General features: G+C 46.9%; 2 protein-coding genes across 7 annotated transcripts in view; one reads left to right on the top strand and one right to left on the bottom strand.

Annotated features, from left to right (window-relative positions):
* Kansl3 (KAT8 regulatory NSL complex subunit 3) overlaps positions 1 to 9607 on the bottom strand; it is a 40341-nt gene extending 30734 nt beyond the window's left edge. For 2 of the 6 annotated variants that reach the window (XM_026414059.2, XM_077794288.1), the window contains exons 1-3: positions 8122 to 8661; positions 7595 to 7859; positions 2866 to 3036 (exon numbers count right to left, since the gene is read on the bottom strand). In XM_026414059.2, coding sequence (XP_026269844.1) covers positions 2866 to 3036; positions 7595 to 7809 — 386 coding nt within the window. In that variant the 5' untranslated portion in view covers positions 7810 to 7859; positions 8122 to 8661. Of the gene's footprint in view, positions 1 to 2865; positions 3037 to 7594; positions 7860 to 8121; positions 8662 to 8845 lie in introns of those variants that run through there. The other 4 variants (XM_026414060.2, XM_026414063.2, XM_026414062.2 and 1 more) reach the window with 4 other exon arrangements.
* A 3797-nt stretch (positions 9608 to 13404) lies between these two features.
* The window catches only part of Fer1l5 (fer-1 like family member 5), a 53059-nt gene continuing 43235 nt past the window's right edge, over positions 13405 to 23228 (top strand). The window contains exons 1-9 of the mRNA XM_026414076.2: positions 13405 to 13489; positions 16760 to 16812; positions 17377 to 17468; positions 18038 to 18146; positions 19642 to 19696; positions 20165 to 20274; positions 21478 to 21606; positions 22277 to 22339; positions 23020 to 23070. Of these exons, the coding sequence (XP_026269861.2) occupies positions 13405 to 13489; positions 16760 to 16812; positions 17377 to 17468; positions 18038 to 18146; positions 19642 to 19696; positions 20165 to 20274; positions 21478 to 21606; positions 22277 to 22339; positions 23020 to 23070 (747 nt within the window). The remainder of the gene's footprint in view (positions 13490 to 16759; positions 16813 to 17376; positions 17469 to 18037; positions 18147 to 19641; positions 19697 to 20164; positions 20275 to 21477; positions 21607 to 22276; positions 22340 to 23019; positions 23071 to 23228) is intronic.

The raw sequence follows: 23228 nt of genomic DNA, 5'->3' as shown, positions 1-23228 counted from the left end.
GTGGCCATTGGGAATGCCGCCTCTGGGGTCAGACTGCTTGGTTTGAACAACCCCAGTTCTACCACTTCCTACAGGACAGAGATCTGCATCTCTAAAAATCACTGGGAGGATTAAAAGAAATGCAAATGAAATACTGGGTACAACTTCTGGCACCTGGAAAGTGCTCAATTCAAGGTAGCTCTGTTTTGCTACCACTACTGTTGTCTTTATTATGATTACTGACTGTAACAATGGTGTTAAATCCTTTTGCTGAATTCACTGACTGGCAATCTTCTAGAAGTTGACCTCCACTCACAGGAGTTTTCCTCTTCATCTGACACTCTGAGAGCATTTTCTCTCCTATTTTTTTTTTTTAATATTTTTAGTTGTAGACACAATATCTTTATTTATTTTCATGTGGTGCTGAGGATAGAACCCAGTGCTTCACAAGCACTCTACCACTGAACCACAACCCTGGCCCCAAGCATTTCCTCTTCTTAGGGCAATATGTAAATTCCAATCCCAGATCCCATCCAACTTTTTCACCAGTTTTTTTTTTTTTTTTTTTTGTACCAGGGATTGAACTCAAGGACAGTCAACCACAAGAGCTACATCCCCAGCCCTATTTTGTATTTTATTTAGAGATAGGGTCTCACTGAGTTGCTTTTTGCCGAGGCTAGCTTTGAACTCAAGATCCTCATGTCTCAGCCTCCCGAGCCACATGCCACCATGTCCAGCTCTTCACTAGCTTTTAAAGCAACCTACAGAGCTATTCCTCTCCTCAACACTACTGCCCACTTCTAACCAGCCTCATAGATCACATCAGTCCCCTCAAACTTCCCTACCTCTCTTTCATTACTATAAAATAAAAGTTCTCCAACATTACTGCAGGTTAACCATCTACCAGGCTCCTGAGGCAAAAAGTAACATTTCCTTATGTATAAAAGATATGAATGCAGATAGCCAATGGGAAAATGCAAATTAAAATCCTTGAGTTGCTACTTTACGTCCATTAGAATGATAATAATAATGCCGAAGATAAAAGGCAAATGATAAGTGTTGGCAAGGATATGGGAAAATTATAATTTTCATTCACTGCTGGTATGAATGCAAAATGATGCAGCCACTTGGGAAAACAGTCTGGCAGTCCCTCTGAAGTTACCTACAGAGTGACTATACACACGATCCAGCAATTTCACTTCTAGGTACTGAAAATATACATCCACACAAAACTTGTACAGTAGAGTGCTTGGCTAGCATGCATAAGGCCCTGGGTTCAATCCCCAGAATCACCCACACAGAAAGAAAATTGTATTCAAATGTCCACAGCATCATTTTCATAACAACCAAAGTGAAAACGACCTAAATGTCCATCAACAATCAGTGGACAAATAAAATGTGGGCTATCTAACCAATGGAATATCACTGGACAAAAAGGAATGACCTACATGCTCCTGCAAGCATGAGCCTTGGAAACGTTACACTAAGCACAAGCCAAAGACGCCATCCCAGAGAACACTGCAGTACACAATCCCACACACACCAAGTCCAGAATAGGCAAAATCTACATCAGAGAGAACACTGGTGCCTCCCAGGGACCAGAGCGGTTGGGAGGAATGAGGAGTGACAACTAATGAGAATAGAGTTCTTCTTGAGGTGATGAAATAGCTCAAACTGTCTAGGGTGTTGGGGGGACAACTCTGAATTTACCCTAAAAAGCACTGGCTGTACACATTAAACAGGTGAATTACAGGGTGTACAAATAAACCTCCAAAAAGTTGCTAGGTAAAAGATAAACATTCGCAAAATGAACACAGAAAAAGGGAAGAATGCCGAGTCTGCTGGAGGCAGAAAGAGGCAGGGAAACAAAACTAGCCAGCACACCCAGGAAAGTATGCCTGCAAAAACAGAGATTGCAAATCTTTTTTTTGTTTGAGAATAGTGGAGATTATACCCAAGGGCTCAGACATGCTAGGCAAGTACTCTAGTATTGAGCTGTAATCTCAACCCTTCCTTTCTTTTTAAATTTTGGGATGGGTCTAAATAGCCCTAGCTAGCCTCAAACTTGCAATCCTCCTGACTCAGCCTCCCCGGCAGCTGGTATTACAGGCATGTACCACCACAGCCAGCTGCAAATCCATTTTTAAAGCCACTCAGACATCTGTTGGCTTTTCATGTGATTCCAAAACATTTTCACTATCCTAGCTATAGACCATAAAAATGTAATATCTTACAAATGTATGTTTATAGGAGTCTGGGTGACCCCTACATTATAACATAAGCTACAAAGATAGTTATACTTTATTCCACAAACTTTTTTTTTTTTTTTAAAGAGGCACAGTAGTGCACACCTGTAATCCCAGCAATTCAGGAGGCTGAGGCAGGAGGATCACAAATTTGAGGCCAATCTCAGCAACTCAGTGAGACCCTGATTCCAACTGTTTTTTAAGGGCTGGGCATGTAGCTCAGTGGTAAAGTGCCCCTGGGTTCAATCTCCAGTACTGGGGGGAAAAAATAAAGGAGAGAGAGAGAGGTCTTGCCCAGGGTGGATTCAAACTCCTGGGCTCAAACAATTCTGCTTCAGCCTCCTGAGTGGCTGGGATTATGCTGAGCTCTCAGTAGACATTCTGCCTACTGTATGCCAGGAAATGCCCTAGTGTCAGGAATGCTGAGATGGCTGAGATGCAGGCCCTGCTCTCAAGGAGCTCACAGCAGAGTGAACTGACAGTCATGAGGCAAGAATCAGAAGAATATTCCCATTTATGTTGCTACAATAAATGTTTCCATGAAATTTATGTGGTTTCCAATAAATGTTTCCATGAAGAGGATGATACAAAATAATTACAGGGTGGTGACATTAACCCATACTTCTGAGGAGTGGCCTACCTGTTGACATGCTCCTCCCAGTCCTCTGGTGGAGGAGGGGCATCTGCATCAGTCCTGGCAAAGATGACATGCCTTTCGCACTCATTCATCACGCTGCGTGCCTTCTGGTTGTCATAGAGTGGCATGGGAGTCGATGTGACCGTCTCCACATCTATTGGGACGTCTGATTCACTGTAAACAGGCGAGAAAATGGGACCAGGCAACAAATACTCCACATAATACCCGTGTTTAACAATCATCTGGTTACAGAAAAATGTCTCTTTGACACTTTATATACTACACATGAGCACATTTATCTACAAGAAATTTTTGATCCAAAGTCATCTTTCCCACATTCCTCTAGATCTCTGCACTCTCTGTGATAGGTGCTGAAGGCACATAAAATCATTTTTAAGTGATTTTAAAAAGTAACCAACAGCTTTTTTAAGAAAGACAAATAGTTAATTACGTAGATACATGTAATTACAAATACAGAAGTTATAAGCCACATATGACTACCTAAATAAATTTAAATAAAATCAATTTAAAAACCTAGTTCCTACATGTATAAAGACATGAGTTGATGTGAATATACTTTGTATACAACCAGATATGAAAAATTGTGCTCCATGAACTGTAATGCATTCCGCTATCATATATAGATTTTAAAAAATTAATAAAAAAGAAATCCACTTCCTAATCACACCAGATACATTTCTCGTGCTCAGCACACTGGCCACCATATTGGACAACACAGGATTATAGCATTTCTATCATGCAGAGTTCTGCTGGACAGCACTGATCTGGAGTTTTAAATGATTCATATAAACTTTCCTTTTCATTAGTTAACTGGTAGTTAACTATATCTTGTACAAGTCTGTGATTCTCTAAGATCACAGGGTATGCAGACAGCTTAGCTATCTAACTCACTTTGTGTAGCACCTACCACAAAAATGAATATAAATGGATCTTTGAAGCATCTTTCACATTTTATTATTTTTTTTTAATTTTTTTTTTAAAGAGAGAGTGAGAGAGGAGAGAAAGAGAGAGAGAGAGAGAGAATTTTTAATATTTTTTATTATTTTTTAGTTCTCGGCAGACACAACATCTTTGTTGGTATGTGGTGCTGAGGATCGAACCCGGGCCGCACGAACGCCAGGCGAGCGCGCTACCGCTTGAGCCACATCCCCAGCCCCTCTTTCACATTTTAGAATGATGCTAATGAAATTCTAGTGCCATGAGGGTCCTTCCCCAACTCATTAGGTACACTGCACAAACTGTGTTGCCAGAAATACCATGCCAATCAATCTGATCTACTAGCTGTTTCCTCAATATCATATTAACTTTTTGACCTCTATGATCGTATTGCATCCATTCCCAATGACTGGAATAGTCATGTCATTATGGAATGAAGTGAATAATTGTGCTGCTAGATTTGGTAGTGGACAAAGAGTGGATCATCTTCTCAGATCAGACACTGAGCTAACACTTGTGGACCTGTGTGCCTCCAAGACTATTCTTGATTTCAGCATCCAAACCTATCCTCCCTCAGTCTTCACAATTCATGGCACCATCCAGCTACTCAAGCCAAAGATCTAGGAGGCATCCTAATTGAACCTTTTTCCTTTGTACTGTTCCCCTCCCTTTCCAGGCTATCATTTTTTTTTTTTTTTAAGTTTTGGGCGGACACAACATCTTTGTTGGTATGTGGTGCTTGGGATAGAACCTGGGCCACACGCATGCCAGGCGAGCGCGATACTGCTTGAGCCACATCCCCAGCCCCGCCCCTTTTTAAAAAATTTTTTTTTTTTACTTTTGGGCAGACACAACATCTTTGTTTGTATGTGAAAATCATTTTATTTATTTTTTTATGTGGTGCTGAGGATCGAACCCAGTGCCTCATACATGCTAGGCAAACGCTCTACCACTGAGCCACAACCCCAGCCCCTCCAGGCTATCATGATGTCTAGCTCATCTCAGGCTACTGCAGTGGCCTTCAAGCTGGTCTTCTAAATCCCACTCTTACACTATAATCTACTTTTTAAAAATCCAAAGTGATCCTCTCAAAATATAAATTGGATCTCAAGCTTAAAATTCTTCAATGACTTCTTACCACTTAGAATCAATTGACACTGCCTCTGCCAACTTCTCTTTAACTCCCAATTAAAACCCACCTGCCACCATATTCTAGCCACAAAGGCCTAAAAAATAATTCTTGCAATATGCCAAATTCCCATTTTCAGGGTCTGTGTATGAAAACAGGATTTATATGAGGAAATAATTTTCCAACTACCAAAACAACTAATTCTACAGAACCTTACTTTAAACATACACTTATAATCTCAACTGCTAGTGAGGATGAGGCAGGAGGATCACAATTTCAAGCCCAACCTGGGCAACTCAGGAAGACCCTGACTTAAAATTTTAAAAAGGGTTGGAGTTGTAACTCAGTGCTTGCCTATCATGTGCAAGGCTCTGGGTTCAATCCCCAGTACCTCAAAAAAAAAAAAAAATTAATATAATGAGCTATGGACCCAGGAGTTAGTTTCAATGTTAGAAAGAAGCTTTACATAACAGAAAGGAAAAGATTTCAAATACGATTTAAAGGAGATTCTCTGTATGCCTTAGGACAGAGGAATCAGGATTACACTTCTGGTTCAGGGGTCCATGTCTGTAGACCCAGGTTGAGGAGTATCACTTGATCCCAGGATTTAGAGGTTAACTGGACAATGTAGAGATTCCCCTTTCATCATAACAAACCCCAAAATAAAGCAAAAAAACAAAACAATCTGAATAAAATGTCAAGGAGGCCAGATGCAGTGGCACACACCTATAATCCCAGCAGCTCCTGAGGCTGAGGCAGAAGGATAGCAAGTTCAAAGCTAGCCTCAGCAAGGCCTTAAGCAACTTAGCAAGACACTGTCTCTAAATAAAATATAAAAAATGGGCTGAGGGGGCTTGGGATGTGGCTCAAGCAATAGCGCGCTTGCCTGGCATGCACGGGGCGCTGGATTCGATCCTCAGCACCATATAAAAATAAAAAAAATAAAGATGTTGTGTCCACCAAAAACTAAAAAATAAATATTAAAAAAAATTCTCTATTTATTTATTTATAATATTTATTTTTTAGTTTTCGGTGGACACATCTTTGTATGTGGTGCTGAGGATCAAACCCGGACCGCACGCAGGCCAGGAGAGCGCGCTACCGCTTGAGCCACATCCCCAGCCCTCTCTCTCTCTCTCTTTAAAAAAAAAGGGCTGGGGATGTGGCTCAGTGATTAACTGCCCCTGGGATCAATCTACAATACTAAAAAAATTTAAAAATAAAAAAGATTGTGTTAGATTATTTCCTAATATCACAGATCCTATGTCCTCTACAACAAAAAGTGCTAATATTATTGGGAAACAAATTAAAAACCACTGTTCTATGTGTATTTAAAACACATCAGCGGGTGTGAGGGTTGTAGCTCAATGGTAGAATGCTTGCCTAGCATAAACAATACCCTAGGTTCAATCCCAGCACTGCAAAATAAAAATAAGAAAATTTAAAAAACACATCATGGTCCCCTAAGATTCAATGGTGGGGGTGAGATGGAATCTAAAGAAGCTCTCCCAACAAAACTAAAGTCTGTGCTTAAGGAAAGATTAAAATTAGGTTAAATTAAAACAAATCTCCAAAAAAATTATAATTAAGGGCATAGTCTGATCATCAGAATTGAACATATCAATAAGTCTTAAAATGTAAGAAATCAGACTCCCTTAAAGATCAAAAGAATAGCCAAACAGGTTTATATAAGCCAAATGTAACTGTAGCTCCTATCAGGTAATAAATTTATGAAACTTCCTTATCCTATAACATAGGCTGGCTGAAAATACTAGACTAAGAAGGGTTTAGATTAAACCATGGAGTTCAGTAACAACCCAAATTGAGAAGGCAATGTCTTAGGAATTTGCGCCTAACCTGTGTGTGTGAGGCCAAGAAATGCAAAACAGCTACTGTAGCCACTATCAAGCAAACCAGAGCACTGCATCAAAGTGACACAGGTCTTACCCTGTATGACAATAATTATTTATTTATTTTTGGTATTGGGGCATTTGGTATTATTTTTGGTTTTTATTTCTTTTGGTATTGAACTCAGGGGTGCTTTACCACTGAGTACCTCCCAGCTCTTTTTATTTTGAGGCAGGGTCTTGCTAAATTTTGGAAGCTGGCCTGGAACTTGCTATCCTCCCAAGCTGCTGCAATTATAGAGATGTACCATCATACATGACCTGTGTGGCAATTTTTTTTTTTTTTTTTTTTTTGGTACCAGGCATTGAACCCAGGAGTGCTTAATCACTGAGCCATATCCCCCCCACCCCAGCCCTTTTTGTTTGTTTTATTTAGAGACAGGGTCTTTCTAAGGCATGGACCACCATGCCCAGATGTGTGCGGTAATCTTTTAAAATCAGCTTCTTAGCATTCCTTTTCATCAATTTAATTCTCTTCAATTTCCTTTTCCCATACAAGGCTTATCTAAGTGCAAAAGGGAGTCTGCTTTCCTTTACACATCTTGCTTTTCTAACTCTTCTTAGGAGATGTCTCCTGTGAAAATGTCCAGATTTAGGCCTGATATTTTTATGCTGCTCAACAGAGATGCCAGAATTAAACATCCAACCTTCCCACACAACACCCCCCAATCATCCCCAAGAAAATTCTTACTGCCCAGTTCCGGCAGTACCAGCCTTTGGGAAAGAAGCCCAAACTCACATGGTATTCTCGTGCTGCCTCCGGGGAGCAACAAAGAGCATGCGGGTAGGGCGGGCACTACTGGCATCTGGGTGGGCACTCCATGGCTTGGCATAGCTATGGTCCAGAAAAACCAAGTCCAGTTCCCGTTCGTGCACTGAAAGCTGGAAGAGCAGTGAGGTGCCCATGCGACGAGCTGAAGTCTGGAAGTCCCTCTCCCCACCCCGGTGGGCCATGTCAGTAGAGGGGCAGCAAGTCAGAGCATGGGTATCTGCATGCTAGTCACCTGTGGCGAAAAGTTTAAGTTTAAGTCAATTCGAATATTCTAATTTTTTCCCATCTAGACTATCTAACGTGCTTCTGTGACCGCTATCAGTCCCACTGAATATTATTCAGCACATCTTTGCCCACGCTGGGAGGGCTCCTGAAATTTCAGAGCCACCACCAAAAGGGTGATGGTGCCATGAGTTCCCCCCCCCCCAATACTCAATTTCTACAAAATTCCCGAACTGGGGCGCTGACTGCCTCCGTGGTCCACAAAGACCTACCCTGGGACAGACCCTGGAGTTACTCGGCCAGCACCACACTTTCCTACATGGGACGGAAGGCTTCGGGCAAACTACAGGTATCACAAACACGAATTCCAAAAGGCTGAGGGTTTCTTGTTTCCATTCTCTAAAGCAAACGTGGGAGGAGCGGGCGGCTCGTGCAGCGCAACGTGGGCGGCCGGGGCTCCCTCTCCTCCTCCCGGGGTAGCTCAGGAAAAGTTTTGCAGCGACTTCACGGTACTCTTAAGTTTGGGGACTACAACGAGGCGCGCTCCCCGTAGCAGCCTGGGCCAGGGCGATGCCCCGGGAGCCCTTTCTCCCGGCCCGGGTGGAGCCCCCCGCAAAAAGCCCGGGGCTCCGGCGCCCTCCGAGGTTCCCGCCACTGAACCGCGAGACGGCTCCTCCCGGAGGCAGAGCATGTGATCCCAGCGGACGGCCGCGACGGAAGCTCCGGGGCCCAAGCGACTTGGCCAAGGTCGCCGCGGGTTCGCGACGAGGAGGAGCCGCCCGGCCCCCGCCTCCCGCTCCCCCGGCGGCCGGGCGCCGGCGTCACCGCGGCCCCAGCCCCGCACGCCCGGCCCGGCCGGGCCCGGGCTCCGGCCCCCGACTCCCGCAGGCCGGGGCACCCCAGCGGCCCTCGCCAAGGCCCCTGCCGCCCCGCCCGCGGCCGCACTGGCGGCCCCCTCGGCCCGCCGCCCCCGCCGGGAACGAGCCTGCGTCTCACCCGCAGTCGTCGGGCCGCGCGCTCGCCCGGGCCGGGCCCCAGCGCGCGTGCGCGCTACCGCCTCCGTGTCCTGGCGCTGCAGCACCGCGCAAAACGCGGAAACGGATCGTGGCCCGGCAAGGGAGGGACGGTGAGCGGCAAAGTCCGGAGTGGATTCAGCCTCCAGCGACTCAGTGCGCAATAGCGGAGCCGTGAACGCGCGCGCATCTCCGAGGTAGAAATTTCCACCGCCTGCCTGTCCAACAGGGAAGGCCAGCACAAAGGATGAGTTCAACTCTGACTGACCCCAGTAACTGCCACCCCCTCCGCAATTGCTCCCTTTCTCTGAGCCCACAGACCCAGAGGCAGGGCTGGGAGGGCGTGCACCAGACTCACCTCCACCTGAGCAGCCCCCTAGGATTGACTCTTTAGGAATGTGCTTGTTAACTCTTTATGCCTATATAGGATTGACTACTGTTTGGACCTAATGGGATTTATTAATGAGCTGGGGGTAAAGTTCAGTGGTATGAGCAAGGCTCTGGGCTCTATCCCCAGCGGGGCCAAAAATGTTAAAAATGTTTTATTCATTAAGAATTTTCTCATAACAGAAGAAACAGCCACAGTAAAAATAATAAATTAAATTTAAAATGAATTAATTAATTTAAAAATAAGTCGTGAACCAAAAATTGTTGCAAAAAATAAAGTCTATTAAATATAATTAACAAGGGGTTGGGTGTAGCTCATTGGTAGAGCACTTGCCTGGCATGATTAAGGTCCTGGGTTAAATCCCTCACATTGCACAATAAATAAATAGCAAAACAAAACGTTTATGCAGAGTTTTTCTGGATGTTGTTGGTCCTTCCACATAATATAGAGGGGAGTCAGGACCAGGGTTTTCCCTGAAGAGTTTAAGAATAAAGAGAAGGTAGTTGGAGGAGCTTGAGAATGTGGGTGGAATCTCAGCTCCAATATCCAACTCCCAAACTCTAAGTAGGATCCCAGGAGACAAGACTTCAGCTTTCCCTCAACTCTAAATGAGCAAATGCTGAGAGGATAAGCCGGGTGGTGCAGTCACCTGTCAAGAACACAAATAGATTTCAAGATGGTAATTATCATGCGGGAACACCCAGCCCCCAAGAGTGTTCTAGAAGAAAGATTTCCCATTGAGGTGTTTGAGAGGTGTCTAGAAGGGGAAGTCATTGAAGCTGAGTGCTGAAGTACCAGGCCTTGCAGAGAGGGACTGGAAAGCCCGGAGAGGGCCCAGGCAGAGGGAACAAAGGAGCCCACACATCATTTCTTTCTTTCTTTCCTTTTTTTTTTTTTTTTTTTTTGTGTGTGTGTGTGGGTGTGGTGCTGGGGATTGAACCCAGGGCCTGTACACATGGGGCAAGCACAAGCTATATCCCAATTGTATTCAATTGCAAACTTTTTTTTTTTTTTGTACTGTGGGTTTAGCCCAGGGACCCTCTACCACTGAGCTACATCAAGACAGGATCTCACTAAGCTGCCTAGACTGGCCATGAACTTACAATCCTTCTTCAGCCTCCCGAATCACTGTAATTACACACACGTGCCACTGCACCTTGCTCAGTTGCAAACATTTAACACTTGGAATATTTTGTATAAAAGCCCAGATTTCCAATTCTCTTGAAAAATCAGAGGCTGTGACAGCACTAGACAGGCCTGGGGTCTGAACGTGCCCTCACTCTGGCCATGGCACTCCACCTCCTTGACCTCTGTGGCATTTGACTCATCATCCACCCCCACACCAGCCTTAGCCAGGACTTAAATGCAAGATCCCCAGCATCATGCCCCATTCTCCAGGAGGCTTAGCATGTCTTGAAATGGGTAATGGCCATGAGTGTTGGGGACAGGATTGGGAAACTATGGGAGTGCTGACGGCACACCTGTTCCTGTCTCTGGGCAGGTTACAGCATCAAGTGTGAGCATATAAGGAGGGCGTCCTCAAAGAGGAGCTGCTCCTAGCCTGCAAGGGTGGCATGGGTGCCTGTGTGCTGGTGACAATACAGGCACGTGTCATGGGTGAGTGTGAGGCACAGATCTGGCTGGAAGGAAGTAGATGCAAGATTGGCCTTGGGATCCTTGTCCAGTCTGGGGTCCCAACTTCTAGGCTCAGGTCCTCCCAGCACCGCACACCTGATCCCTGGGTGACAGAGGACTCTTTGGGGTGGGGCCAGGGCACAGTGGACACACCAACTTGCATGCCTGCTTTGCAAACCAAGACCATGGTACACCCATGCTACTGGATGGTGTCAGGTGTGTGGGTGCAGAGCTGGAGTGATGTGGCTTCCTCAGCCCTTCCCCAGGTGGGCGAAGGGGTGGTGTTGGGGCCTCACCCACCCCTGTCACCTCTGCCTTCATTCTGCCACTACCCTTCCTCTCCTGTGTTCTCCTCTCCCACTTCCTCCTCTCCGTGTGCCTCAGTCTCCTGCCAGAAGAAATGGGTTGAGCCCCCAAGGAAGCTATCTAAGGAGGGAAGGGGAGATCCTGGGGTAGGTTCTACCCACTTTCCACCCCAAACCAGGTGGGCTCCAGTCAGGGTCTGGGAGAGGACTGAGTGGCTCTGTGACACCAAGGCCCATTACTACTGCTGCTGCTGCTGCTGCCTGGGTGCCTCAGCCACCTCTCCCACCCCTCCCTCTTCCCCTCAGCTATCCCTGTGAGTAGGAGGGAGGTGCAGTTCCCAGACCCTACCCCTCAGGGCTGTGTTACTTGGTTTTTAAATGACTGGTTGGGATAGAACCCATAAGAAATAAAAACTTCAGTGGATAAAAAAATAATGATAATAAAAAATAAAAGTTAAACAAACTAGAACAATAATCTCAAAGCCCATCAATTAATGAATGGATAACAAAATGTGACACATTCATGTAATGGATTTACCCAACCGAAAAAAAAGGATGACGTTCTGACTCATCCTACAACACGGATAAATGTTGAAAACACTACGTCTGAAGTGAACTTTACCCATGCTTTCCTCTGGGGAAAGCAGTTTACTGAATTTTAGGAGCTCATTCTCTAAAACCAAATAACCTTTTGGATATTAAATATGTTGTAAATGTTTTCCCCACTTTGGTATTTGTCTTTCAGCTTTAAAGAATATTTTCCGCATAGGACTTTTTAGTTTTAGCCAAATAATGTCAGCCTTTTCTTCTGCAGGGATCTTTGGTGTTATGCTTAGTTTGGAAAATCATTAACAAAGAAAAAAAAAAAAAAGCATTGCATTGTGTTTAGAGTTCAAGAAAAACTACCAGGGCATACTTTTTCCTTTTACATCTGCTGCACTGGAAAATAACTGAGCACCGTGATCAAACATTCAGCTTTCAGTCTTTGAATGCCATGCCTCTTTCAGAATGCATAATAATAGTATGCTTATTATGTTATTAGTCCTTGATTTTCCTAAACCCTTTCTCTTTTAAAATATTCATTAGTTATAAGGTACACTTTTAAAATATTCATTGATTCCTTATCCTGACCATTGATTGGATCAGAAGTAACTTATACAATGTTTGAAGCCAACCCAGAAAAGGCCTTACCTAATGGGGACAACAGGAGCAAATGACCCAGCTCCATCCTCACACAAAGACCTAAAGAGCAGCAATGACAGCCACCAGTTCTGTGATGGCTTAGCAGGATGTGGTGGTGCACACCTGTAATCCCAATGGCTCAGGAGGCTGAGGCAGGAGAATCATGAGTTCAAGGCTAGTCTCACCAATTTAGTGAGGTCCTATGCAACTTAGCGAAACCCTGTCTCTAAATATAATATTAAAAAAAAAAAAGACAGGGTGCTGGGGATGTGGCTCAGTGATTCAGTGCCTCTGGGTTCAATCCCTGGTTCAAAAAAAAAAAGCTGATTTCCCTCTATTGAAGAACTCATGTCCAAACTTAGGTTTCCTTTAGAAAAAAGGTCTAAATGTTTTGCTTCTCCATGAGACCTCACAGAGACAGTCCTTGATTTTTCAAGCCTTTTCTCTGATGGCCTCACTTCTCCCAGGCCCAGTCCAAGGGATGGATCCCAGGACTTCACACACGCTAGGCATTCACAGCCTTTTGTTTTTTTGAGACAGAGTTTTGACTCAATTGCCCAAGGTGGCCTTGAACTTGCTTTCCTCCTGCCTCAGCCTCCTAGGCAACTGGGATTACAGGTGTGCGCCACTATCTCAGCCCTGATGGCCTCATTTCTTTTAGCTTCTCATCTAAATTATTCACTGATTCACCCCAGACTACTTGTTTATACAGAGAAAACATTTCTCATATGCCTAATCTTCAAGTCAAAAGTACAGCAAGAGTAGGAAGAAAGGGAAAGGAAAGAGGGAATGTCAAAGCAGACAGATTACTTTGTTGGTTGGAGGCTCAGTCCCTTAAGCCACTCACTTGATAGGTACTCTGTTACTCTGCCCTCCCCTATTTCTAGAGATTCTTCCCCAGAACCAAGAACTCTTCACCTCTGTGACATCCCCTTTGTTGCTAAGTTCCACTCGCCCCAGAGGGACTAAGGCACCCCAAGAAGGAAGCTGTAGTGCTAAAGAAGAAAGGAGAGGAAGACAGAGGTATCCAAGATGCTGCGGCTTTTTGTGGGGTCTGCCAAGATTGAACCACCCCTAACTCCACCGCCCAAACCCTGCCTGACCGTTTACTTCAGAGGTGAGAGCCAGGGTCCAGAGGGAAAGAGGAGCCCCAAGAGGCCACATGCATTAGTGAAAAAAAACACATTTATTGGTATCTTACTATGTAAAAGGTACGCTAGGTGACCCATGATGAGATGGACCCTATCCAGCACCTTCAAAAGCTACCATGTAAAGGCTGGGGATGTAGTTCAGTGGTAGAACTCTTGCCTAGTAAATAGAGCTCTGGGTTTGATCCCCAGCACTGAAAAAAAAAAAAAAAAAAACCTGGTGTGTTGGCACACACCTATAATCCCAGCAGCTTGGGAGGCTGAGGAAGGAGGATCACAAGTTCAAAACCAGCCTCAGCAATTTAGCAAGGCCCTGTCTCAAAATTTAAAAAAATAATAAAATAAATAGGGCTGAGGATATAGCTCAGTGGTTATGCACCCCTGGGTTCAATCCTAAGTACAAAAAAAAAAAAAAAAAAAAAAAATCAACCAAACCAAAAAACCCTGTCACCTTTCTTGCCATTATTTCTTTCATTAGGACTTCTCTGCCTAGTTTTTCCAGGGAATGGTTATGGGAAAGGAAGAAGAGTAATACTTTTCAACTTTCTTCCAAGAACTAGGACTGTGGCACTGGGGTTGTGGCTCAGAGGTAGAGTGCTTGCCTCACATGTGCAAGGCCCTGGGTTCGATCCTTAGCACTACATAAAAATAAATAAAATAAAGTTATTGTGTACAACTACAAAAAAATAAATATTTTAAATTAAAAAAAAAAAAGAACTAGGGCTGTGCCATAAACTGAGGTTCAAAGAAAGAAAGATAAGCTGGGCATTGTGATGGATGCCTATAATCCCAGCTACTCAGAAGTCTGAGGCAGGAGGATCACAAGTTCAAAGCCAGCCTCAGCAATTTAGCAAGGCTCTAAGCAATTTAGAGACCCTGTCTCAAAATAAAAAATAAACAGGGCTGGGGATGTGGCTTATGGTTAAGCACCCCTGGGTTCAATCCCTGGATCAAAAAAAAGGACTGGGGATATAGCTTGGTGGCAGAGCACTTGCCCAGAATGCACCAAGCCCTAGGTTTGACTCTAGCCCCACAAAAAAAAAAAAAAAAAAGAAAGAAAAAAATATATACAGGAAGATGTGTGTAGGTTATAGGAAAATACTACACCATTTTATATAGGGACTTGAGAATCCACTGACCTGGATATCCATAGGAGGTCCCAGAACCAATTTCCCAGGATACTTAGGGATAATAGTAGTTCCTAGAAAAGCAAAGAATGAAATTCCTTTAATATTTTTTTTCTGGTCTGTAAAACCATGCTTGTTGAACATGACAATATTCAGAGACCGATACTTGGTACCATGGACTCACAAAAGATGCTGTATCCAGTGTGCAGGATCATAGAGGTGTTCAGGGGGGTCAATACTATTTGCCCTGATTGGTTAATTTTAGAATTAGCCAGGCAGAGACTTGCAACTCCTCTCCCTGACTAAAGCCCTCTCCCCCATCATATCACAAAGGCACCATTCTCCTCCTTCTAGAAATATATCTAACAAAAATGCTGAAAACCCCTGGGCATGGGGTTGCATGCCTGTCATCCCAGCGACTCAGGAGGCTGAGACAGGAGGATCGAAAGTTCAAAGCCAGCCTCAGCAAAAAGCGAGGTGCTAAGCAATGTAGTGAGACCCTGTCTCTACATAAAGGCTGGGGATGTGGCTCAGTGGTTGAGTGCTTCTGAGTTCAATGTCTGATACAAAAAAAAAAAGCCTAAAACCCAGAACCCTGGGTTCACTCATAGATATACCCACAAACTTTACAAGTTCCTATTTGTTCTTTTTTTGGTACCAGGAATTGAAACCAGGGGCACTTAACCACTGAGCCACATCCCAACTCCTTTTTTATTTATATATTTTATTTTGAGACAGGGTCTCCCTAAGTTGCTTACGTCTCTCTAAGTTAATGAGACTGGCTTTGAACTCGCGATCCTCCTGCTTCAGCCTCCCAAGCAGCTCAGATTATAGGTGTGCACCACTATGCCCAGTCCTATTTATATTCAATGTTTGGTTTGGTACTGGGAATTGAATCCAGGGGTGCTTAACCACTGAATCACATCCTCAGCCCTTTTTATATTGTATTTAGAGACAGGACTCACTGAGTTACTAAGGGCCTTGCTAAGTTGCTGAGGCTGGCCTTGATCTCACAATCCTCCTGCCTCAGCCTTCCAAGCTGCTGGGATTACAGGCCTGCGCCACCACACCTGGCTATATTTACTATTTTATTCCTTTCATCCTGTCCTTCTCAGCATCTTCCCTGCATACCACCCAGTTCCCTGCACCCCTGGCTCATAGAAACACACACACACACACACACACACACACACACACACGCATTCACATTCTTTCCTTGAGAAGATGCTCAAAGTAATTTATCATTTTAAAAATTCTTTTGCAGGATTATTGACTGTCTTCAATTAAGAAATTTCTGGGGGAGAGGGATTTTAGTGGGTAAAGAGCATTCAGCCCATTTACAGATGTCTCAGGATGTCTTAGGGTGCTCTACCTTTGCCCTGATTATAAATAAACTATGAGGGGCTGGGGTGGTGGCTCAATGGTAGGGCACTTGCCTTACATTAGGGCACTTGCCTCCCACATGTGGTGTGCGGAGTTCAATCCTCAGCACCACATAAAAATAAATAAAGGTATTGTTTCCATCTACAACTAAAAATAAATAAAATAAACCTTGAGTCTCAGTGCATAACAACAAAAGTTTACCTCTTACTCACACCAAGTCCTGTGTGGATGGTGCTGGTCAGGGGGGTCTCTTGCATGACAGGACCCAGTGGGGGATCCGCTGCTTGTCCCTTGTGGGTGTGAAGTCACCACTCTGCAGGTGGCCATAGGGTGAGGGGGAGAGGAGAATGGAGACTCACATGCAGATTTTGGGAACCCAGCCTGGCAGTTGTGAATATGGCTCTTGTACCCAATTGACCAGAATGAGCCACACTGGCCCACTTGACTGGAAGACGCTGGGAATGAAGGATTTAGGAAGAAAATGAAAGGGACAAAGCATTATCTGTCATACAGGGTGATAAAGTGAGAAATTTCTAAACATCCTCCCCTGCCCCCTGCCTCCTGCCAAAAAAAACAAAAAAACACACACACACACACAGTCAATGCCCTCTCACACTTGCAGAAGTAGATGGGAAAAGTCCTTACAATGTGCTATGTCCCTTGACCCCATCAAGCCCAGACATTGAAATATTTCCTAGGACCAATGCTGGCCCCTTGGTGTCTCTGCAGATGTGAAGAAAAGAACTCATGTGACAGAAGGGAATGACCCCATATGGAATGAGGTAGACACCCAGGGCAAGCCCAGAAGAGGAATCACTCACTGACCCCAATGGCAAGGGGGGACAATGGTGGGGTCCAGGCAGGTGCTCAGAGGCCTGGGGAGCAAACAGGGAGCCTCACGGGCTTTCCCGAGGCCGAGGCATCTCCAATCTGACAAGGTTATATTCCCACGGCTTTCTTAGTGCTTCTTCCCAGCTCCGGGATTGACCGTGGTAGGGCCCATCCACTGATCCAACCAATCCACAGATACGTGTGTCTAGAAGTCTGATGCAGAGACAAGGATCCCCGTGTAGGACCCCCCTGTCCTCTTTCATCCATTCTTGCTGCCCCTCCCCCAAGCTCCTGAACTCCTAACACAGCTTCCCAGTTCAAGCCAAGGAACCCAGATGGGACACCCTGTCCTTTGGGCAAGACAGCAAATGCCATCTCAGGAAATCGACATGAGGGAAGCTCCAAGTTTTGGGGAAATATGGTACCAGCCCCTGTCCCCAGCCTTCCCTCCCTTCTTAGGAGGATGTGATGGGGAGGGCAAAGGAAGGACGCTGACCTCTCCATGCCCTCCACAGGCCCTGGTATGGTACCTCTGGAATCGCCCCCTGGAAAAAGACTCCTTCCTGCAAATCATCCTTCGGGACATGACCCCATCAAAGAAAGAAAGGTGAGGCAGAGAGAGAGAGAGAGAGAGAGAGAGGTGTGTGGAGCCTGGCTCCCTGACCAGAGCAGCAGCAGCAGATCCATCTCACCTCTCACCTCTCACCCTCATTCTGCTGCAAGGACGGAGCTCACTTCAGCCAGTCAGGGAGGAAAGGGGGTGGGGCCTGGAACAAGGTGGTTAGGATGGGAACTTGGGCTTCCAGCAACAGCTCTGGCCTTCTGAAGCTATGGGCCTCCCCTTCCTTCTTCTCTCTGGCTAAATAAAGCCTGGCTTCCTAACCAGGTCCCTTCTAATGCCCAACCCAGAGGGACAACCCCTTGGGAGTGAAGTTATGGCAGTTCAGAGAATCTGATGGGCTCAGCTTCAGTCAGGTGCTCGCTCACTCTTAGCCCAATCAGCAGTTCCTTGCCTTGGGAGCCCCAGAGCGAGGAGAGCCCTGCGCCTTCTGGTGGATCCCCTGTTTCCCTGGGTGGTTCTTCAGTCCCTGAGAGGAAACCATCCCAGCTAAGGCCTTTCCTACAGGAGACGCTGTCCCCTGGATTGGCTCTCACCCCTGCTCCTTCCTTCCCCAGGTTCATTGGTTTGGCCACGGTACTGCTCAAGTCATTGGAGAAAAAATCCCGCGAGGTCCTTTTTGTGAAGGACCTGGTCCTGCTCAACCATTCCATGGAGCCCACAGAGGTGACTCAGGCCCAGGAAGGCCACGGCAGGGCAGCTCGGGGAATTGGAGCAACTAGTAGAGCTGAGCTTCTGCACTCCAGCAGGGAGCCCACTGCCATTGTCTGCCGATTCCCCCACCCTGCCGTCCACCTGGCAGCTCCCCTTCCATCCATCCATTGAGAAAGATCAATAGATTGTCCTGAGAGTTAGCACTGGGATGAAAAATTGAGTTGATTTTTTTAATTAGGGAAAGGGTTACCAGGGATGGACCTCACGGGCACTCGACACTGAGCCACATCCCCAGCCCTATTTTGTATTTTCTTTAGAGACAGGGTCTCACTGAGTTGCTTAGCACCTTGCCATGGCTGGGGCTGGCTTTGAACTCGCTATCCTCCTGCCTCAGCCTCCTGAGCCACTGGAATTACAGGGGTGCACCATGGTGCCCGGCCAAAATTGGAGTTTTAGCAGACACTTGAAGGTAGCAGGGGAGCGGGAAAGCTTCTTAGTGGGGAAATGGTAGGCTCCGAGTGTACCTGAGTGGAGATGTTACATGGAAACCAGAGACTGGCTAACTAGAATCCCAGCATCCTCTGTGATTGGTTTGGGGAGCCTATTTCTCTACTTGGTCCTAAGTTGTGAATAGGGACAAAAATTAGGGCAGCGGTCAGGTTGTTATTCATCCAGTCCTGGCCATTGGAGGCTGGTGGTCATCGCCCGGCTTCCTGGATTGTTGTTAGAGACAGGGGTCGGACTTCCTACAAGTCGGACTTCATGGAGGCTGCCTTCCTGGGCCGGTTGCTGTAGATAATGGATTAGTTGCCTGCGTAGGTTGCTGCAGATTGCGGTCAGAGTTTTATTTTTATGTGTGGTGTGGCTTCATCTATTTGGATATTATGTCTCTCAGAAGAGCATTCCTTTTCCCAGTGGGCAGGAAAAGAAGGAAAACCAGGCTGGGGCCTCAGTGTGTGGGGAAGAGGCAGGTTCATGGACAGGGGCTGCCTATACTTTGAGCATGTAGTTGGGGGAGAAGGTGAGGTGGCAGAGCTGAAGCAGGGGGTGGCCAAGTGAAAGGGCCCTGTGGTCTGCACTGTTGAGTGGTGGCCTTCCTCTGATGGCTCAGGCCCTTGGGGAGGTGAGCAAGCCATCTTGGTGATGATGTGAAGCCGCTTGGGTGGCGAGGTCCTCTGGAAGCAGGAGGTCCATGAGGAGGTCTTTGTAGGAGGCCAGAGATGCTAAGCGAGGGGGAGAGATGGTTCCTGATGGACGCCCCGTCACCTCTCCCTCTCCTCCCCACCTTCTTGCTGCCATTGCCACCGCTGTGTGGCTCCTTTATTCTCCCAGTGTCCTCCATTGCTCTCTCCTCTCCAGTTTATGTCTTCCCTGCACCCCGACTGCACCAGGTGTGGCCCCCTATCAGGGGCATCATGGTCACTCCCCTCCAGAGGATTGGCTGAGAGCCCGGCCAGCCTGGGAGGGTCCAGGGTCTGGATGACCAGCCCCTGCCTTTGCTTTGCAGTGCACCATCAACCTACAGGTGTTCCATATGACCCAAGAGGACTTTGAGAGGACAGGTTTGTCCTTCCCCGGGGCTTCTCCCAGCACAGCTAGATGGGCTTTTTGGAACCTTTGACACCCAACCCTTGAGGCTTTCAGAAGGATTGTGATCAGGTTACGGTCCCTGGAAGCCATACAGATCTGGTGGTCGCATCCAGACATCTGGCGAAGGCCATCTGACTCCTCGTGTGTCCACTTGTCATCTTCAAACAAAGGCCCAGCCTTCAGTGGGCATAGGGGGTACAGGGATGACCATTTCCAAGAGACCCCCATTGTGAAGAGTTGGGTCTAGGGATCACAGTTACTGAGGGTGGGAGGGGTCCCTGGAAGTGTTCTGGGGAGCACATGTGCCCCTATTAAGGAGTCTTGGCCATATTTTTAGTCAGTGGCTGGTCATGGTGGGGGGCAGAGTGATGAAAGGGGGAAATGGCTCTGCCCCCCTCCTGAGCTCCAGCCTCTGCGCCCTCCCTGGACGGCTTCTCTAGAAAAGGAAGACGTCTTGGGCATAACTATGAAAGAGGCGGCCCGTCAGAAGCTGATGGTTCCTGGCGCCACCACACCAGTGGTCCTGTCCTCAAAGCCTCAGCACTTTCAGGTGAGGACTCTCCAGGGTGAAAGTCCATGTGACCCACTGACGTCTTCACCATGCTCCCAGCCAGCCCCTCCCCTTCATGAGGTCATGGTCAGACCCAGCTTCAGGTCCTGAGAACCTCATCACATGCCCTGCTCCTCCAGGGGGCTTTCTAGGAATGTCTGCCTGTGGCTGGGACTGAAGCCGACCTGGTGAGGCAGGAGGAGGGGCCCAGTGTGCGCCCCACAGGCCCCCATAGATGCTGGGAGGCAGAGGGCATGGACCTGCCCTTCCAAGTCCTTGGATTGTTGGCTAAACCAGTGAGAATCCTACAAGGTCAAATCAAACTGTGCAGGGGGGAAAAGGCTGAGCAGGGTGTGAGGGGGCGCAGGGGAAGGTCTGCAGAGCCATGTGAATTCCAGAAGCCCATCCATGCCTCACTAACCCCACTCTGATCCATAGCCTGCGGCCCAACATTGCTGCCAGGGTTCTGCCTGTTTCCAGCATGCCACCTGCCCAGGAGGTCCGAACTTGACTTTTCCTCTCTTCCCACATTCAGGTCATGGCCAAATCCTAGCTCTTCCTATCACCCATTGCCCCACTTCTCCCTTCCCATGCCCATTCCCTGCATGGCGCATGACTATCACTTCCCTGAACTGCACCGTCAGATAGCCTCCTCCTACCTGTTCTTTTTTTTTTTTTTAACAGTTTTTTTTTTTTTTTTGAGAGAGAGAGAGAGAGAGAGAGAGAGAATTCTTTAATATTTATTTTTCAGTTTTTGGCGGACACAACATCTTTGTTTGTATGTGGTGCTGAGGATCAAACCCAGGCCACACGCATGCCAGGCGAGCGAGCTACTGCTTGAGCCACATCCCCAGCCCCTCCTACCTGTTCTTTATTTGCTTTCTGAACCCAGCACCTTGTATATGCTAGGAAACTACTCCACCGCTGAGCTGCACTCCTAACCCCCCTGTATTTTAGTTATCATGGTCTTTCAAAGATGTCTGATCATCATGTCATACACTTGCTTTAAAAAAATCTAAGTGACCTGGGACCTTGCTGACCCACGGCTGCCTCGAGTCCAGCTGCTCCTAGCCATTCCCCTTGGAGTCTCTCTCTATCCACAGCACCTAAATGCTGCTTATCACAGCGACTGAAAGAAGAGTCCCTGTAGGGGGAGGGGAGCTGGGCCCCCAACATCTCCCTCCTCTGTGCTTTCCTCTGTAGGTGCGGGTGAAGGTGTTTGAAGGGCGACAGCTCATGGGCAATAACATCAAGGCCATAACAAAGGTGACCATTGCGGGCCACCAGCATCACACGCGGGTGAAGATGGGAAACAACCCTTTCTTCAATGAGGTAGGCTGAGCGGGGCAGGTCAGGCAATTGGGCCAGGCAGGAGGTGGGCGTTTCCTGCAGGAAACGCTTGCTTCTTATCTAGGGTGTCTTCAAGTAGGTCTCCTACAAGCATTTACTGAGCAGGTACTGAGGGCCAAGCACTGTGCTGGGCATTGAGAGTATAGAGCACGATCATTTGGAGCCTTGCCTTTGAGGAGCTGATGGTCTGGTGGGGGTGGGCACAGCACTTGAACCCAAAAGCAATTGCAATCCTTCCGGGCACACCCATGACCCACCTCCTCCAGGCGCACCCTACCAGCCTACAAAGACCATTCAAACTCGGATGGACCGGTTAGGTTACAACTGTCACAACCCAATCACTTCATCACCGAACATCCCTGCATTAACACAGGAGTTTCTGGGGACACCTCATATCCAAACCACAACATCAGGGCAGCTGGCTGGCTAGGAGAACCTTTCCCTTTACCTGGATGGAAAGCCCTCTGGGAGTCCAGGAGTCCTGTGTTACTGGAGGAACGTGAGGTGGTCTTAAACTGAAAGTCATTGAAATGCTTGAAGTTGGGGGAAAGAAGCACAGTATTCCAGAGTTTCGGGTTTATTGGGTCCTTGAGGAAGTGGAGGGAGAAACATGGTTCCACCCTACCCCCTACCAATTCTCTCTGCCTCCCAGATTTTCTTCCAGAATTTCCATGAGATTCCAGCAAAGTTCTTCGATGAGGTCATCCTAATCCAGGTGAGGAGCCAAACTGGTCCCCAGCGAAATGGCTCCATTTTCTTGTCCCACCTCAATCCTGAGAAGCATTTCAGTCCTAGCCCATGCCCTTAGAGCCAGGGTCACCTGAAATTGTCTTTCTGACCCCAAAGAAGCCTCTCCACCATCTTCTTTGCCCCCATGGCAGCCCAAATTTCCCATTCAGTTATTCATTCAACAAATGTCAGGGATGGCTAACAGGCAGGTTTGAGGGGGGGTGGGCTGTGGCAAACAGGTAACACTTCCATGTGTTGGGATTCTCAGGTCACCAGAGGCCTAATCCATTCTCCAACCAGAGGGAGCTGCTCCCAATGGAGAGAGTTTATCACACACCTGAGGAAAGCAAGGAGACTTGTCCCCTGGAAACGGTTACATGTTCTTGGGAACTAGACACAGAAACAATCGTGATGAGATGTAGTGCAGAAAGTCTGCGCAACCCCTTGCTTTGAGTTGGCCTTTCTGATCCATGAAATAGAACAGGGTTCCTTTGTAAAGTAAACGAGGAAAAAACAAAAACAAAAAAAAATGTGTAAGCATTGTCCGTTAGGAATCATTCCTTAAATCCTGGGGACCCTGAATCTGTCCTTCCTATTGCTTCCACAGGGGATGGGGGAAATCGAAGCTGTGAATAATTAAGATCTTTCTGGAAACCCTCCTTGCAGGTGGTGAACTCAGCATTGCCACGATCCAAAGCAGAGATCGGGAGATTCCAAGTGAGTCCAGCATATCAAATTGCAGGCTTGGTCAAACCATTGCCCAGACCCTCTCTGGGCTCCACGCCCAAGCCTAGGGGAAAGGAAAGATCCAGGCTTGGATCCACCTATCAACTGGGTGGCTTAGACCAATTACTCTGAGCTTCTACTTCCTTGTC

The sequence above is a fragment of the Urocitellus parryii genome (genome assembly GCF_045843805.1).
Source record: "Urocitellus parryii isolate mUroPar1 chromosome 12 unlocalized genomic scaffold, mUroPar1.hap1 SUPER_12_unloc_3, whole genome shotgun sequence".
NCBI classification, from domain to species: domain Eukaryota; kingdom Metazoa; phylum Chordata; class Mammalia; order Rodentia; family Sciuridae; genus Urocitellus; species Urocitellus parryii.
The sequence above is the reverse complement of the archived record's forward strand: the minus strand, read 5'-3'. Positions and strand labels throughout refer to the sequence as shown.